Genomic DNA, 19,813 nt, shown 5'->3' on the forward strand with positions numbered 1-19,813 from the left:
TCTACTCATCAGAGAATGAATAAACGACAACTTGGCAGAACACTGCTGAAAGGCTGCCAACCCTTCTATTTGAACATCTTCTGGAACAGGCAACAAACTTTATGAAATTATGAGATAAACAAGATCCCTTTTACACTTATAACCCATAAACCCACAAAGCAAAACAATGACAACATTTTCTTAGAAGTGTAAAATAAAAAGTATGGATTTAAATATGATCTCTAGTCAACAAGATGAATTTCAAAAATGTCTTTTAAAAGCACTTGTAATAACAATACATCAATGATTTAAGAATAAAATTAGTAAAAATATATATTTAACTTTTTACAACTTATACCTGAAAGTCTATAATGGATTAAACCACTTCCACCCCTCTTTAATTAATAGTTCTCCAAAGCCCCAAAGTGAAGCCTACATGGGACAAATTCACTGTGAGGAAAGAATATTCATTTTAGACCTTTTCTTTCCTTGTAATCTTTGGGTAAAAGGGACCCAGGGCTCCTGGTAACAAGCAGAATGATCATAACAAGAATAAAGGCTGCCCTAGACTCAATGAAGTGATGATATAACTGAATCGTTCTCTCTAGTAACAAATAATACTGCCAGAAACTTGGGTACAAATTGCTACATTACACCTTTCTCTTGCATGCTCGAGTAAACATGGAAAGTTACTTAAAAAGTAGGCTAACTATTTAATAAGATCATAAAAAATCCATAAAACTCTAAAATATTTAGGGCAAGAAAATAATCCAAAAGAAAGGAAAAACTTTACATATGTAATTAGTTCTTAGACTAATTATAAAGAGAGAAAAATGGGAAGCAAGTTTAAAATCCAATCTAAAATGAATTATTTGATTACATATGATACTTTCACTCAATGGAAAATAATTAAGCCATTAAAACCTGTAGCCACACCAAAAATCTTTCTAGTAAAATGTAAAGTAAATTGAGAAGATGGAAAGTGTAAAATATATATGTGTAAAGAAAATACAATGGGAAGGAAAATGGAAAAATCAAAATGGTTTTGTGAGACGTTGATATGGGATACTTTTTTTTCATTATCTGAAGTAAATGTGATGCTATAAAAACCTAATGTCTTTAAAAGTAGGACAGAAGCATTTCAATACAGCTATAAAATATAACAATAACCCATAAAACACTAAAAATTAATCTATTTTGGCTCAAATATCTTTTTCATTAGGATCTCTATGCAAAGCCTAAATAATTTAAAATCTTATGCATTAACATATTGCAAAGGAAACAGACAAGTACGAGGGAAAGAGCATAAATTTAATGCTCACAAAAAGATTTATCCATTTAATATCACAGCATGACAAGGTCAACTGAACACAAACATGACTACCAAAAACACAGAGTGATAGTATATGAATTATATCTCAATAAAGCTGTGTTTAAAAAAATAGTAATTAACACATAGTCTTTGAATTCAGGCACACCTGTGTTTGAATCCTGGCCCTACCACATTTTAGCTGGATGACTTTGGGCAATTATTTAACCTCTGTCAGCCTCCCAGAAGAAAACAATACCTTATCACATATGAGCTTTTTTTCAGTAAGATTAAATCATATAATAAATATAACAATTGTAGTATATAGTGCTTACTATATAGAAAGCACTCAATGAATCAATAGATGCTTACTACTACTATTTTTAAAATATCGCTAATAGTTTTCCAGCTGAAAGCACTCTGCTAATTTCACATAAAAACAAAGAAAATGTCATATGTGGACAAAATAGCTAAGTAAAACGTGTCTTTCTCTGATATTTCATATGGCTTGATAAGCTCTCTTTGTAGTAAAAGGCCCATAAAAGAGTTCACGATTTCCCAAGTATCCTTTACTGAGAAGCAAGAAGACAAAATTGTTTTACTAATCATTCCTATAGGAATGAAATGTAACTTGGCTGACCAGAGAAGTTAAAAGCAATGGAGAAGAGAATATGCAAAGGATCTGAATAGAAATTGCTCCAAAAAGATACACAAGTGGCCAATAAACACAGGAAAAGATGCTCAATATCCCTAGTCATCAGGGAAATGCAAATCAAAACCACATGAAATACCACTTCATACTCACTAGGAAGGCTACAGTTAGAAAAAAAGCAGATAAGTGTTGCTGAGGATGGGGAGAAATTAGAACCTTCACTCACTGCTGGTGTGAATCTAAAATGGCACAGCCACTTTGGAAAACAGTTCTGAAAGTTCCTTAAACAGTTAAACACAGACTAACCATATAATCCAGCAATTTTATTCCTGGTGTATATCCCTCAAAAATGAAAACATATGTCCGTGCAATAGCCTGTATACAAATATTCATAGCAGGATTATTCATAATAACCAGAAAGCAGCAAAAATCCAAATGTCCATCAACTGATGAATGGATAAATAAAATTAAGATAGTCATATTAAATATTATTTGACCATAAAAAGAAATGAAGTATTGATACATGCTATAACACCAATAAACCTTATAAATATGTTAAGTGAAAGAAGCCAGATACAAAAGACAATATATTGTCTTCATTCAGATGGAATCCATCCTTTCAATCTCTCACTGGAGACCATGATTAACGATTAAGCAGTAGTAATTGTAGGTTTAATCTGACCCTACCAAGGACAATGAATTTCATGATGATGACTTTCAAAACTGAAGAGTCCATTGTCAACCTTAGGAAAAAGAGCTCAACTCCTTATACAAAGGCAAGGATGGGAAAGCCCAGTAAAAGCTAATTTTGGATGGTTTTCCAACTGAGGTAAATATTTTCTTAAACATAGGGTTATTCAATTTACTCTTATTCTTTTTCATTTTTAAAATTTCACTGTTTTAGGCTGTCTTTCTATATTCTTAATTATATTTGATAGTCAAGGATCTACAGAGAAATAGAGAAATCTCTTCCAAATGTTTCTGGGAAGAAGACTTATAACTATGCTGAATATTTTCATTCTTGAAACTCTTGGCAGCCATCAGTGCTTCACACATGATACCAATTAGAAGACAGAATAAATAGCTTCATAGAAGGCAGGCTGGCTTCCGTAGATAGCATGCTGGCAAAACACCAAAAGATTAAACCAAAATTACTAAATGTGGACTGGCAAGGGCCACCAAATTGAGTATATTTTACAACTTAAACACACATCACAGGACACAAGAGCAGCAGCTCCACAAATAATGAATACACACACAAAAAGCTTGGAAAGGCTTAAGCAAGGTCCATCAAGGGGGACTAGATTATTTCTACTTATTTAGATGAACATAAAGTTATTCATTACCAAACATAAAAAAGGAATATTTTTATAACCAAAATTAACCGTGATGCAGTTTCAACAAATTCCACAACTCCAGACATTTGTAATATCTATAATGAAAACATGGTAAATAACACTCACAACTAGTAAGCAACAATAAAATAGTGGGTTCATCCCCTAGACAAGAAACAGAGATGAAAAAGAAGGGATAAAGGAATAAGTATTCTTTGTAATAAAAGGAAGTTAACTGATTACTGGTATTGGTTTTTGACTTATGAATGCCCATCTTATTACAAAAAGGATTTAAAGAGGCTAGTATCTATTTGTTAGAAGGACAATGTATTAAATTCTTATCTCATTTGCAATGTTTCAGTTAAGTTTCTTAAAAGTGAATTTTGATAAAAATATTATAAGGGATTTGGATTTTATAACATTAAAAGAGAGAGGGGGTGGGAAGAGAGAAACACAATAAGAAAGAGAAATGCCTTTAACCAAGCAAAGGAAAGGAGTATTGGGGTACCAATTAAGACACAGCCTTTATTAAATAAAATACTTAGACATGATGCCCCAATTCCTCTAGAGGACAATGGAACATAAGAAGGTAGTTGCTATAGAATCAATGTTTGTACCCACCCCCCTAAACTCATATGCTGAAATCCTAATCCCCAAGGTGGTGGTATTAGGAGATAGGGTCTTTGGAAGGAGATTAGGTCATGAGGGTAGAGCCTTCATGCCAGGGATTATAAGCAGACTACAGAGAGCTACCTTGGCCCTCTGGCTATGTGAAATTACAGTGAGAAGACAGTTGTCTATAAGGAAGACAGCTGGCTATGAACCAGCAAGTAGGCCCTCACCAGACAGTGAAAGGGCCAGCGTCTTGATCATGGACTTCCCAGCCTCCAGAACTGTGAGAAATAAATAATTGATGTTAATAAGACACTCAGATTATGTTATTGTTATAGCCTCCTGAATGGATTCAGACTATAAGATAGTCTGATAGTGGGTTCAGAATTATCTTTCTGAGTAGTGGTTTGGATCGAGGGAATGGATTTGGGGCTACATATGCAACAATCCCAAGTGGTCTCCTTTAAATATAGAAAAAAGTACCAAAGCTTTAGCAGTGAAGGGTTAGGATACCATCTGGAAAAAGAAACTAAGTAACTAAGTCACTATCATATATTATGTGAGTTTTAGAGGAGAGATTAAAAACACTACTTAGACCCTCCTTGAGGGCATTGACTATAACCAATTTTTCAGGAACAAGTCTGATATTTAAAGAACCCTACGTGGGTAGACATTAGGCTAGGTCTCTTTTGTTTGTAATCCCATTTTATCCTCATTTGAGGAAATAAGGCTCAAACAGGTTAAGTAAATTAGTCAGAGGACACACAGCTAATAACTGGTATATAGGAGGTACATGGTATGTCTGCCTAAAAACAAAGATGCTTTCTACCACATCAGGCAACAATTTTTTATATCTCCAGTACTAACTACAGTTAATGATGATATCTTACAGAAGTGAAATGAGAAAAATCACTTCTTATGAGTTAATAAGCATCTATAGATAGCAGAGCCTTAGAATAGCAAAGGACGGGTGGAGAACATAATGGAATCACAGACAAAACGACCACTTCTTAGTGGTAATTAGAAAGAAAAACTTAATTTCTTAGGAAGAAAAACTTAATTTCAGAAACAAGTAGATTTCTGTTTGAAAAATATAATAAAAAGGAAATACTCCCAAATGGTAGAATTATTTATTATGAAAGTAATATAATTATTAAAGTGATACTTTCCATTTCCAGATGACTGACTGTAGCAGTAAAAAACAAAAGTCCTTGATTATGTGAACTATTTCCCTGCTGTAATAGGACCCTACCATGAAACCCTAATAGCTTTGCCAACTACAGGGTACACAGTCTGAAAGACTATCCTTAGTACACATCACTTCCTAAACAGTAATGATGTTTACTGTCTGCTAAATAAATGTTTAGCCAAAAGAACATTATTCTCAAACCAAGACACTGAGCAGTTATCTAACCTCCTTCTGAGGTCTATTTTCCTTATCTATAAATGTTATAATCCCTATATTGAAGAGTTGTTGAGGAACAGAAATGAAAAGTGCTTACTTAGCACAAGGACATGATCATATATACACTAAATAGAGTCATTGCTTGTACGATTATATATATTCATTATCATATCAACCATAATTACCAAAAGCTAAGAGAATTCTACTTAATTTCATTCACTAAAGAACAATTGTATAGGTATGTTTACTGCGTCAAAAAAAATTGGTTAGAAAGAATCAATCAAGATGGCAGAGTAGAAGGACATGGAACTCACCTGTCCCCGTGAACACACAAAAAATACATCAACACGTGAAATAATTCTCACTGAAAACTAACTGGAAACTAGCAGAAAGATTCCTATACAACCAAGGATATAAGAAAGATCCACACAGAATCTGGAAGGGAAGAGAAGGGACCTGTGCCCCCTGGGACGAGACTCAGAGGAAAAGGGAGATTACATAGGAGGAGACCCCTGCTGGGGAGCAGGCAGTGCAAGCCATAGATTGGGTGCCCCAGTCCTGGTGTTGGACACAGGGAAGACAAGCCCCCTTGGCTGGTTGTAGAGCTGTTGGAACTAACAGGAGGGCTGTGAAGAACATGCAAGGACTGGCTTGCTCCTGAGGGAGGGTGGCGAGGACAGATTGAGGATGGTTCCAGTGGCTGCCCAGTTTTCTGCAATTAGCCTAGCATACGCCTCAGCCTGAGCCAAGCAAATGCTCCAGTCCCGCTTACTCTACCACACTAGAGAAAGGGCTGCCATCACCAGGGAGAGAGCTCATATCTTAGTACTGAGATGCAGAGGAAACTTGGAACTAGGGCAACATCTGAGCACAGTGTGGGCAGCCATTGCTGGCATTTACACAGGCACTGTATCAGGGGTAGTCTTGATCTCTGATGGAAGCCAGACTGCTGCACCCACATCCTGACACATGCCCAGTGCTAAAGGGAGCCCTACTTACCCTGCAGCACAGCTTCTCAACAGGGCTGGGGTGGCAGAGGCTGGGGGTAGTAACTGGCTGTGAGGGACAGCAGAGACTCAGACACAGCTGGGGCTGTCATTATTGGTGCCTGCACAGGGGGCACATTAGAGGCAGCCTGGACCTCTGTGGCCAGCCCATCACATGCTGGCATGGGCCCCTCTTCCTCCAGCACTCCTCCTCTCTGGGGCAAGGGTACAGTGTTGGGAGTGGGAGACAAACACATTTAAGGGAACAGAGACAGCTTGGACCCAAACCTCAGGGCTTCCACTCCATCAACTTTGGACCTGACCCTGCTCCCGATAGGGTGCTAATGGCCAATGAGCAGAGGGGAAGCCACACCTCACACTTGGTTCTGGCCCTGGCTCCTCCATCTCCAACGCTACTTCCTGCAAGATGATAACTGTCAGCATACCCTGAGGAAACGCATGGCTTTTGTTCACATCAAATCCAGCTCTCCCACCAAAGGCACTGGGCACACACAGGCTGTAGAGAGACACTCCCACATAAGGACACCTCTTCAAGACTGCAATAGGTAACTGTTTCATCTAGTTTCACAGAGACAGGGAAAGTTAAGCAAAGTAAGAAGACAGAGGAACTAGTCTTGATTGAAAGAGCAAGACAAAAGCCCTGGGGAAATAAATAATGAAATAGAAATAAACACTTTACAAGATAAAGAATTCAAAGTATTAGTAATAAGAATGCTAACTAAATTAGGGAAAAGAATAGATGAACACAGTGAGAATTTTAACAAGGAACTAGAAAATATACAAAAAGAACCAATCAGAACTGAAGAATACAGTAACTGAAATGAAGAACTCAATGAATAGCAGACTACGTGATACAGAAGAACATAAATGATGTGGAAGATAGAATAATGGATATTACCCAATCAGAACAGCAAAAAGAAAAATAAACGTTAAAAAATGAGAACAGTTTAAGAGATTTCTGGAAAAACATGAAGCATACCAACATTGGCATTATAGTGGTTTCAGAAGGAGAGGGGAGAGAAAGGGGGTTGAAAATGTTTTTGATGCAATTATGGCTGGAAAAGTCCCAAACCTGAACAAGGAAACAGATATCCAGATACAGGAAGCACAGAGGGAATCCAAACAACATGAACCCAAAGAGACACACACACCAAGATATATCATAACTAAAATGGCAAAAGTAGAAAATAAAGAGAATTTTTTTTTTGGCCATGCCAAGTGTTAAGCGGGATCTTAGTTCCCAGACCAGGAATCAAACCCATGTCCCCGCAGTGGAAGCTCAGAGTCTTAACCACTGGACTGCTAGGGAAGTCTGCAAAAAGAGAATTTTAAAGGCAGCAAGAGAAAAACAAAGAGTCATATACAAGGGAACCCCCATAAGGCTATCAGATGATTACTCTGCAGAAACTTTGCAGAAACTTTGCAGGCCAGAGGGAGCAGCATGATATATTCAAAGTGCTTAAAGGGAAAAACCTGCAACCTAGGATACTCTACCCAGCAAGATTATCATTCAGAATTAAAGCTGAAATAAAAACAAACTTCTCAGACAAGCAAAAACTAAAAAAATTCATCAATACTAAAGCTACCCTAAAGAAATGTTAAAAGGTCTTTTCTAAGTGTTAAAGAAAAAGCTATAATAAGAAGTAAAAATTTATAAGAAAGGAAAAATCCCACTATGAAAGGCAAATATATAGTAAAGACTGAGGATCAACCACTTAAATAAACTAGCATGAAGATTAAAAGACAAAAAACTGTAAAAGCAATTATAACTACAATTTAAAAAATGAAGATGTAAAATAGGACATCAAAAACACAAAATGTAGGGGAGGGGAGTAAAAACAGGTGTATCTTTTAGAATATGTTTAAAATTAAATGACTACCAGTTAAAAATAAGTAGATATGGTTATAGGTCAACATGAACCACAAATCAAAAACCTACAATAGATACCAAAAACCTAGAAAGAAACACAAGCATACTACTAAGGAAAATCATCAAACCATAAGGGAAGAAACAAACAGAAGAAGAAACGAACAGAGAAGAACTACAAAAACAACTGGAAAACAAGTAGTAAAATGGCAATAAGTATATACCTGTCAGTAATTACTTTAAATGTCAGTGGACTAAATGCTCCAATCAAAAGACATAGTGGCTGTTTGAATAAAAAATCAAAACCTGTCTATACACGGCTTACAACAGACTCACTTCAGAGCGACACACACAGAGTGAAAGTAAGGGGATAGAAAAAGATATTTCATGTAATCAGAAATGACAAGAAAGTGGGGGTAGCAATACTCATTTCAGACAAGATAGACTTTTAAAACAAAGTCTATAACAAAAGACAAAGAAGAGCATTATATAATGATAAAGGGATCAACACAAGAAGAGGATATTATACTCGTTAACATATATGCACTCATACAGTAGGACCTAAATATACAAAGCAAATATTAACAGACATAAAGGGAGAAACTGACAAAAAACAATAATACTAGGGAACTTTCACATTCCACTTACATCAATGGACACATCACCTAGACAGAAAATCAATAAGGCAACCATAGTCTTAAATGACACAATAAATCAGATGGTTTAATAGATATCTACAGGACATTCCATCCCAAAGCAGCAGAATATGCATTCTTTTCAAGCGCACATGGAACATTTTCCAGAAGAGATCAAATGCTGGGCACAAAACAAGTCATAACCAATTCAAGAGGATATAAATTATATCAAGCATTTTTTCCAATCGCAGTGGTATGAAACTAGAAATTACAGAAAGAAAACTGGGAAAATAACAAACAACTGGAGACTAAACAACAGGCTACTAAAAAGCCAACGGTCAATGAAGAAATCAAAGAGGAAATCAGAAAATACCTTGAGACAACTGAATATGGAAACACAATTTTCCAAAATCTATGGGATGCAGCAAAAGCACTTCTAAGAGGGAAGTTTATAGTGACACAGGCCCTCCTCAAAAAACCAAGAAAAATCTCAAATAAACAACTTAACATACCACCTAAAGGAATTAGAAAAAGAAGAACAAACAAAGCCCAAAGTCACCAGAAGGAAGGAAATAATAAAGATCAAAGAGGAAATAAATAAAATAGAGACCTAAAAACAAAAAAAAGATCAATAAAACCAAGGGCTGGTTTTTTGAAAAGATGAGCAAAACTGATAAACTTTAGCCAGGCACATCAAGAAGAAACGAGAGAGGAAAAAAAATAAACAAAATAAGAATTGAAGAGGAGAAATAACAACCGATACCACAGAGATACAAAAAATCATAAGAGAATACTACAAATAGTTATATGTCAACAAATTGAACAACCTAGAAGAAATGAACAAATTTCTAGAAACATGCAAGCTGCTAAGGCTGAATCAGAAAGAAACAATCTGAACAGACTGATCACTAGTAATGAAATTGAATTTATAATTAAAAAAAAAAAATTCCCAGCGAAGTCCAGCATCAGACAGCTTCACAAGGGAATTCTACCAAACATATAAAGAAGAGTTAATACCTATCCTTCTCAAACTATTCCAAAAAACTGAAGAGGATGGAACACTCACAAATTCATTCTATGAGGCCACCATTACACTAATACCAAAACCAGAAAAAGACATCCCCAACAAAAATATTTCAGGCCAATATGTTTGATGAATATAGATACAAAAATCCTCAAAAAAATATTAGCAAACTGAATCCACTGATACATAAAAAGGATCATACACCATGATCAAGTGGGATTTATTTCAGGGATGCAAGAATAATTCAATGTGGAACACAACATTAACAAAGAGAAGGATAAAAATCATGTGACCGGGGGCAGAGTCAAAATGATGGGGTAGGAGGATGCGGAGTTTGCGTATCCTCAAAACTAGGGCATCTACCAGGTGCTGGTGGTGGACCTCAGACACCTAAGGGGATGGGAGGAATGCCTGTGCAACCAGGTAGCATGTGGGAGGGAAGAAGGCGGGGGAGGAAAAGTGGAGGTGGGATGGGACCAGCATGCCTGAGGGGTGGCTCGGGGAGGAGAGGGGTTCCTACAGTCAGAGGGGCCCACTCAGCGTGATGGGATCAGCAGGGATGGAGAGAGACCTTTGGGGAATTGGGGGATCAGAGGGGAATGCAGCCAGCATCTCCCCAACTTGCTCAGGCCCCAGCAAGCCTGCTGGGGTCCCAGGCTTGAACCTCTGCCCTCCAGGGCCCCTCCAGCTGGGCGGGTCCTGAGGACATGGGAGGGAAAGTGGGGAGGAAAAGTGGAGGTGGGATGGGACCAGCCCCTGAGGGGCAGCTGTGGGATAGGAGGGATTCCCATGCTTGAGGGGCCCACTCCCAGTGAGGGGATCAGTGGGGATCAGGAGAGACCTTCGGGGGATAGGAGGAGAACACAGCCAGCATGTCCCCTGCCCGCTTGGGCCCCAGCAAGAATGCTGGAATCCTGGACCTGAACCTCCACCCTCTGGGGCTTCCTCTGGCTGCATGAGTCCTGAGCCTAAGCCCCACCTCCCAAAGGCGTCTTCCAGCCAGGCAGGTCCTGACATTAAGCCCCAACCGCCCAAGGCTTCTACCAGCCTTTTTTTTTGCTGCTGAGGTTCTGTTTTGCATTGTTGTTTCATTTTTATTTTTCTAATATATTTTTATTTTTCTAACTTTTATTTTTTATTCTTTCTTATTGTTCTGCTCCTTTTGGTTTGTTACATTTCTTTTTTTGCTGCACCACACGGCTTGCAGGGTCTTGGTTCTCAGGTCAGACATCGGGCCGGAGCTCCAGTGGTGGGAGCACCGAGTCTGAGCCACTGGAATGATGGAGAACTACAGGCCCAAGGGAATATTAATCGGTGTGAGCTTTCTCAGAGGTCCTCATCTTGACACAAAGACCTGGCTCCACCCAACTGCCTGCAAACTCCAGTGCTGGAAGCCTAACAGCAAACAACCAGCCAGACAGGAACACAGCCGCACCCATCAAAAAAAATGGGATGACAAAAAAATATAGTACAGACAAAGGAGTAAGATAAATCCCACAAGACCAAATAAATGAAGAGGAAATAGGGAACCTACCTGAAAAAGAATTCAGAGTAACCATAGTAGATGATGATACAGAATCTTGGAAATAGAATGGAGGCACGGATTGAGAAAATACAAAAAATGTTTAACAAGGACCTAGAAGAACTAAAGAACAAGCAAACTGTGATGAACAACACAATAACTGAAATGAAAAATACACTAGAAGGAATCAATAACAGAAAAACTGAGGCAGAAGAACGAATAAGTGAGCTGGAAGATATGGTGCAAATAACTGCCAAAGAGAAGAATAAAGAAAAAAGAATGAAAAGAAATGAGGACAGCCTCAGAGACCTCTGGGACAACACTGAATGCACCAACATTCGAATTATAGGGGTCCCAGAACAAGAAGAGAAAGAGAAAGAGTCTGAGAAAACATTTGAAGATATTACATTCAAAAACTTCCCTAACATGGGAAAGGAAAAAGCCACACAAGTCCAGGAAGCACAGAGAATCTCATACAAGATAAACCCAAGAAGAAACACACCAGGACACATAATAATCAAACTACCAAAATTTAATTGAAAGAAAAAATATTAAAAGCAGCATGGGAAAAGCAACAAATAACATACAAAGGAATCCCCATAAGGTCATCAGCAGGTTTTTCAGCAGAAACTCTGCAGGCCAAAAGGGAGTGGCAAGATATATTCAAAGTGATGAAAGGGAAAAAACTACAACCAAGATTACTCTACCCAGCAAGGATCTCATTCAGATTCGACAGAGAAACCAAAAGCTTTACAGACAAGCAAAAGCTAAGAAAATTCAGCACCACCAAACCAGCTTTACAACAATTGCTAAAGGAACTTCTCTATATAGGAAACACAAGAAAAAGACCCACAAAAACAAACCTAAATCAATTAAGAAAATGGTAATAGGAACATACATATTGATAATAACCTTAAATGTAAATGGCTGAAATGCTCCAACCAAAAGACACAGACTGGCTGAATGGATACAAAAACAAGACCCGTACATATGTTGCCTACAAGAGACCAACTTCAGAACCAGGGACACATACAGACTGAAAGTGAGGGAATGGAAAAAGATATTCCATGCAAACGGAAATCAAAAGAAAGCTGGAATAGCAATACTCGTATCAGATAAAATAGACTTTAAAATAAAGAATGTTACAAGAGACAAGCAAGGACACTACATAATGATCAAGGGATCAATCCAAGAAAAAGATATAACAATTATAAATATTTATGCACCCAACATAGGACCGCCTCAATAGATAAGGCAAATGCTAACAGCCATAAAAGGAGAAATTGACATGAACACAGTAATAGTGGAGGACTTTAACACCCCACTACCACCAATGGACAGATCATCCAGACAGAAAATTAATAAGGAAACACAAGCTATAAATGACACAACAGACCAAATAGACTTAACTGATACTTACAGGACATTCCACCGGAAAGTGGCGGAATACACTTCCTACTTAAGTGCACACGGAACATTCTCCAGAACAGATCACATCCTGGGTCACAAATCAAGCCTCAGTAAATTTAAGAAAATTGAAATCGTTTCAAGTATCTTTTCCGACCAACACTATGAGATTAAAAATCAATTCCAGGAAAAAAACTGTAAAAAAATACAGACACACTGAGGCTAAACAATACACTACTAAATAACTAAGAGATCACTGAAGAAATCAAAGAGGAAATAAAATAATCCATAGAAACAAAGGACAATGAAAACATGATGACCCAAAACCTATGAGATGCAACAAAAGCAGTACTAAGAGAGAAGTTTATAGCAATACAATCCTACCTCAAGAAACAAGAAAATTCTAAAATAAACAATCTAACCTTACACCTAAATCAAGAAGACAAAGAAGAACAAACAAAACCCAAAATTGGTAGGAGGAAAGAAAACATAAAAATCAAAGCAGAAATAAATGAAATAGAAACAAAGAAAACAATAGCAAAAATCAATGAAACTAAAAGCTGGTTCTTTGAGAAGATAAACAAAATTGATAAACCTTTAACCAGACCAATCAAGAAAAAAAAAGGGAGAGGACACAAATCAATAAAATTAGACATGAAAAAGGAGAAATTACAACTGACACCGCGGAAATACAAAGGATCATAACAGACGACTACTAGCAACTATATGCCAATAAAATGAACAACTTGGAAGAAATAGGCAAATTCCTGGAAAGGTACAATCTTCCAAGACTGAACCAGGAAGAAACAGAAACCATAAACAGACCAGTCACAAGTAATAAAATTGAAATTGTGATTAAAAATCTTCCAACAAACAAAAGTCCAGGACCAGATGGCTTCACAGGCGAATTCTATCAAACATTTAGAGAAGAGCTAACACCTATTCTTCTCAAACTCTTCCAAAAAATTGCAGAAGAAAGAACACTCCCAAACTCATTCTACGAGGCAACTATCACTCTGATACCAAAACCAGACAAAGACATCACAAAAATAGAAAATTACAGAACAATATCACTGATGAACATAGACACAAAAATCCTCAACAAAATACCAGCAAACAGAATCCAACAATACATTTAAAGGATCATACACCATGATCGAGTGGGATTTATCCCAGAGATGCAAGGATTCTTCAATATATGCAAATCAATCAATGTGATACACCATATTAACAAATTAAAGAATAAAAACCATATGATCATCTCAGTAGATTCAGAAAAAGCTTTCGACAAAATTCAGCACCCATTTATGATATACACTCTCCAGATAGCGGGCATAGAGGGAAACTACCTGAACATAATAAAGGCCATACACAACAAAACCACAGCAAACATCATTGTGAATGGTGAAAAAATGAAAGAATTTCCTCTAAGATCAGGAACAAGACAAGGATGTCTACTCTCGCCACTATTATTCAACATAGTTTTGGCAGTCCTGGCCACGGCAATCAGAGAAGAAAAAGAAATTTTAAAAATCCAAATTTATAGGGCATCCCTGGTGGCGCAGTGGTTGGGAGTCCGCCTGCTGATGCAGGGGACACAGGTTAATGCTCCAGTCCGGGAAGATCCCACATGCCGCAGAGCGGCTGAGCCCGTGAGCCATGGCCACTGAGCCTGCGCATCCGGAGCCTGTGCTCCGCAACGGGAGAGGCCACAAAAGTGAGAGGCCCGCGTACGGCAAAAAAAAAAAACAAAAACCAAATAAAACAAAAATCCAAATTTATATATAAAACACTGATTAAAGAAATCAAAGATGACACAAACAGATGGAGAGATATACCATGTTTTTGGATTAGAAGAATCAATATTGTGAAAATGACTGTACTATCAAAAGTAATCTGCAGATTCAATGCAATCCCTATCAAATTATTAATGGCATTTTTCATAGAATTAGAACAAAAAATTTTACAATTTGTATGGAAACACAAAAGACCCCGAATAGCCAAAGCAATCTTGAGAAACAAAAACGGAGCTGGAGGAAGCAAGCTCCCTGACTTCAGACTACACTACAAAGCTACAGTAATCAAAATAGTATGGTACTGGCACAAAAACAGAAGCATAGATCAATGGTGCAGGATAGAAAGCCTAGATATAAACCCACGCACCTATGGTCACCTAATCTGTGACAAAGGAGGCAAGAATATACAATGAAGAAAAGACAGTATTTTCAATAAGTGGTGCTGGAAAAACTGGACAGCTACATGTAAAAGAATAAAATTAGAACACTCCCTAACACCATACACAAAAATAAAATCAAATGGATTAAAGACCTACATGTAAGAGCAGACACTATAAAACTCTTTGAGGAAAACATAGGAAAAACACTCTTTGACATAAATCGCAACAAGATCTTTTTTGACCCACCTCCTAGAGTAATGAAAAGAAAAACAAAAATAAACAAACGGGACCTAATGGAACTTAAAAGCTTTTGCACAGCAAAGAAAACCATAAATGAGATGAAAAGACAACCCTCAGAATGGCAGAAAATATTTGCAAACAAAGCAACTGACGAGGGATTAATCTCCAAAATACACAAACAGCTCATGCAGCTCAACATCAGAAAAACAAACAACCCAATCGAAAAATGGGTGAAAGACCTAAATAGACATTTCTCCAAAGAAGACATACAGATGGCCAAGAGGCACATGAAAAGATGCTCAATATCACTAATTATTAGAGAAATGGAAACTGAAACTACAATGAGGTATCACCTCACACTGTTCAGAATGGCCATCATCAAAAATCTACAAACAATGAGGGTGTGGACAAAAGGCAACCCCTCTTGCACTGTTGGTGGGAATGTAAATTGATACAGCCACTATGTAGAACAGTATGGAGGTTCCTTAAAAAACAAAAAATAGAACTACCATATGACCCAGCAATCCCACTACTGGGCATATACCCTGAGAAAACCATAATTCAAAAAGAAACATGTACCCCAATGTTCATCGCAGCACTATTTACAATAGCCAGGACATGGAAGCAACATAAATGTCCATCAACAGATGAATGGACAAAGAAGATGTGGTACATATATACAATGGAATATTACTCAGATATAAAAAGGAATGAAAATGGGTCATTTGTAGAGATGTGGATGGACCTAGAGTCTGTCATACAGAGTGATGTAAATCAGAAAGAGAAAAACAAATATCGTATATTAATGCATATACGTGGAACCTAGAAAAATGATACAGATGAACCATTTTGTAGGGCAGGAATAGAGATGCAGCGGTAGAGATCAGACATGTGGACACAGGAATGGATGGTGGGATGAATTGGGAGATTGGGATTGACATATATACACTACCATATGTAAAATAGACAGCTAGTGGGAACCTGCTGTATAGCACTGGGAGCTCAGCTCGGTTCTCCGTGGTGACCTAGATGGGTGGGATGGGGTTGGGGGAGGCCCAAGAGGGAGAGAATATATGTATACATATAGTTGATTCACTTTATTGTACAGCAGAAACTAACACAACATTTTAAAGCGACTATACCCCAATTTTTTTTAAAAAATCACATGATCATCTCTATAGACACAGAAAAAGCATGTGACAAAATTCAATATCCATTCATCATAGAAAATTCCATCAAAGTTTGTGTAAAAGGAACATATCTGCTCATAATAAAGACCAGTTATTATAAACCCACAGCTAACATCACACTCAATGGTGAAAAGATGAAAAGCTGAAATAATTTCCTCTAAATTAACAGATGAATAGATAAAGAAGATGTGTGTGTGTGTGTGTGTGTGTGTGTGTGTGTGTGTGTATTCCAAATATACATAATGGAATATTACTCAGCCATAAAAAGGAATGAAATTCTGCAATTTGCAACAATGTGTATGAACCTAGAGAATATTATGCCTAGTAAAATAAGTCAGACACAGAAAGATAAATACTCTGTTATCACTTATATGTGGAATCTAGAAGATAAAACAAATGACTGTATATAACGAAACAGAAACAGACTCACAGATACAGAGAACAAAGTAGTGGTTACCAGTGGGGAGAAGGAAAGGAGGAGGGGGGAGGTAGGGCTATGGTATTAAGAGACACAAAATACTATGCATAAAATAAATAAGCAACAAGGATATATTATACAGCATAGGGAAATATAGCCATTATTTTTTAATAACTTAAAGGGAGTATAATCTATAAAAGTATTGAATTAATATGTTGTACACCTGAAACTCATATGATATTATAAATCAAATATATTTCCATTAAAAAACAATAATAAAGCAGCTTACAAGGCTGCATAATACATTTTTTTTACATAAAAAACTTTTGTTAGGTCGATGAATGATCTTTGATGTAATTACCACATTTCTCCAAAAGATTAAAGATTTCTTCTGCTGTGCTACAGTTTGGGGAGCAGTCTGAAGTTCAGAAGATGATTTAGAGACTCAGTTCTAATATCAGTCCATCCTACCCACTCTGATCATTAGGAAAGAAAAGACCCTTTGCCAATCTTCAAGCCAACAAAAGTTTTTGCTGGCTATAAAACTGCCACTGGCCCATGCCGATTTCCTTACCTCTTCTGCTTCTAAGGCTCTCAAATCACGAAACCGAGAAGCAAATATACTCAAGAGTTCTCCTATAAGCATACTTCTCCTTCTATATTAACAAAAATAAATAACAACGAGGAAGAATCTAAAGTCTGGTTTTCTTTAGCCTCTAGAAAATGTCTACATGTTTCAAGACTTCCCTCTACAAAGAATTTGTAAAGTAGACTGTCTTATTTCACTCTTCTGAACAAAAATCTCCTACATCCTTGTAACTACAATGCCTTGTAAATTATTTTCTTCCATATTATACAAAACAACTCAAAAAAGCCCACCTCAGCCTGGCAGAGTGCATGAAGACCTTGTAACACCAAGGCTGCTGGAGTAGCCTGGTCAGGCTTGGTGCATTCATTCAACATCTGGGAAATAGCTGCCAACATATCTGCACCATGCTGATATGGCCTACAAAAAATGACAGTTTAGACACAAGATTAAAGCCAAAGAACTATATTACTACTCCAAGGTCTTTTGCCTGAACAAAAACATTAATGCTTTTCTTTACTCTTGTGCCTATCAAACGTTGACCCTCAACTGATAATACCATATGCTTTTATTCAAAGATTTGCATCTTCATCATTTCTGCTGTAACTTCAGGCTCATTTTTGGTATTATTACCCAAAAAAGAAGACACTCCTTAACAAATTTTATTCTCCCTGAATCACAAAACCTATTGCCTGAATCGACAAAAACTCGTCTATAATACTGAAAAGAACTGACTTACCTTATTGAGATCATCAGTAAACCCAGGGATTTGAGATCAGAAGATGATTGGTCATAGCAGTATTACAAACTAAGGCGGGTATGCCTATCACAATAACGACGATAATGATGATAAAATCATAATAATATGAATTATAACTGACTGAGCACTTACTTCATGCCAGGTACTGTGCTGGATTCACTCAGTCATCCTCCTCTCCTTCCTCTATCCCACATATATTGTGCTACCCCCAGAATGCTTTTAACTTCATAAAGAAATGCTCAGGTCTGCATTCGTTGTAACCCCTCAGCGATATAATACTTCTCTCTATTTAACAAAATATCAATTGAAAAAAATTGCCTGACTGAATTCTATTGCTTCACTGTCTGCCAAATGGAAATCATTTAACAAAACTGGAAAAATTTGATGGATCTCGAGATGGTAACTGAAAGGTTCACTGAATAAGTTTTCAACAGACTCTGATCTGATCATCTGATGTTTAACGTCTCCTGAGCCTCATCTTTAAGTATGTAAAATTAAAATGTCGGCTATCATCTCTAAATTTTTTCCATGCCAATACCTCAAGAGAGTCTAAACTCTTAAGTCTTGGGTTAACACGTGTGTAACTTTTAGACTAAGATGTTTTTTGTGTTGCCAAAAGGCTGAAGCTTAGAAAAGAGGCAGAACTGCTGAGGCTTAAATACAGTCTGATCCAAGATTTTACTTGAAACGGAAATCATCCACATTATCAGCATCTGGGCCAACCCATTCATTGCACAGCTTCAGGAAGTACCATTCACAGTGTCATCATTGACAAAAGTAGAATGATGCTCCAAGGATTCTACAGTGCAGTGGCTCAATCAATATATGAAACTGCAGGATTATAACTCATTTCAAATGTATCAAATCTATTTCCTCTCTAAGATTTTGGCCTTACCCTAATTCAAGAAAATAGAAATCTGGCAAGGTGGAGCTTTGCTTAGTGTTATTTCAGTCTTGTCACCTCCTGCCTAGTTATTAACCCATAACCTAGAATAGCAGAGTCATCTCCCTAACATCTTCATGTCTTCCTAAACCCTAAAGCATACACAGGAATTCAAGGTCATTTCCCTCCTTGTAATAATTCCTAATAATTAATTCCATTCAATGAGTTACAAATAAGGCCTTCTCTATTAAAACATCTTATAAAAATCAGCATAACATAGGGAGAATATAAGAAAGAACAGTTTGACTGATAATCCACTGCTTAGGTTTCAAGAATTTATATATAGAAAAATAGAAAATGTAACATCATATGTTCTATTACAACATTAAATTATTACACAGAAAAGGATATATAAATAGCCTCTAAACCTAGATATAAGTCTAGACCTGAAAAGACATGCCTGCTACTCAAAGCTATTGTCTGATGTTACTAAATTTTACATTCAGACATTTTGACTTTAATATTCATTTATTCTTACTCAAACATCCTCTGCCTATCTTTCCTCGCTTCTTGCTTGCAATAAAAAAATTAAATGCAAAATAATATATCATGATATACATTCCCAAAGGTCAAGCATGTCTTACCTTTGCTTACATATATCTCTGATTGATGCTGCTTTAGCTATCAGTTTCTCCCATTGGACCTCCTTGCCCACAGACAGAGAGGGCACATCGGACATGGCCATGAAACGCTGCAGTTCAGGATAGACACGATCCTAAAAAGGCAATTTCACAAAAAAGGTAATTT

General features: G+C 37.0%; 1 protein-coding gene across 3 annotated transcripts in view; it reads right to left on the minus strand.

Annotated features, from left to right (window-relative positions):
- Nucleotides 1-19,813, minus strand: part of FOCAD (focadhesin) — a 284,287-nt gene that overhangs the window by 145,011 nt on the left and 119,463 nt on the right. For all 3 annotated transcript variants that reach the window (XM_065878458.1, XM_065878460.1, XM_065878459.1), the window contains 2 exons: nt 19,651-19,781; nt 17,657-17,783 (listed from right to left, as the gene is read on the minus strand). In XM_065878458.1, the coding sequence (XP_065734530.1) occupies nt 17,657-17,783; nt 19,651-19,781 (258 nt within the window). The remainder of the gene's footprint in view (nt 1-17,656; nt 17,784-19,650; nt 19,782-19,813) is intronic.

The sequence above is a fragment of the Phocoena phocoena genome, chromosome 6, assembly GCF_963924675.1.
Source record: "Phocoena phocoena chromosome 6, mPhoPho1.1, whole genome shotgun sequence".
NCBI classification, from domain to species: Eukaryota; Metazoa; Chordata; class Mammalia; order Artiodactyla; family Phocoenidae; genus Phocoena; species Phocoena phocoena.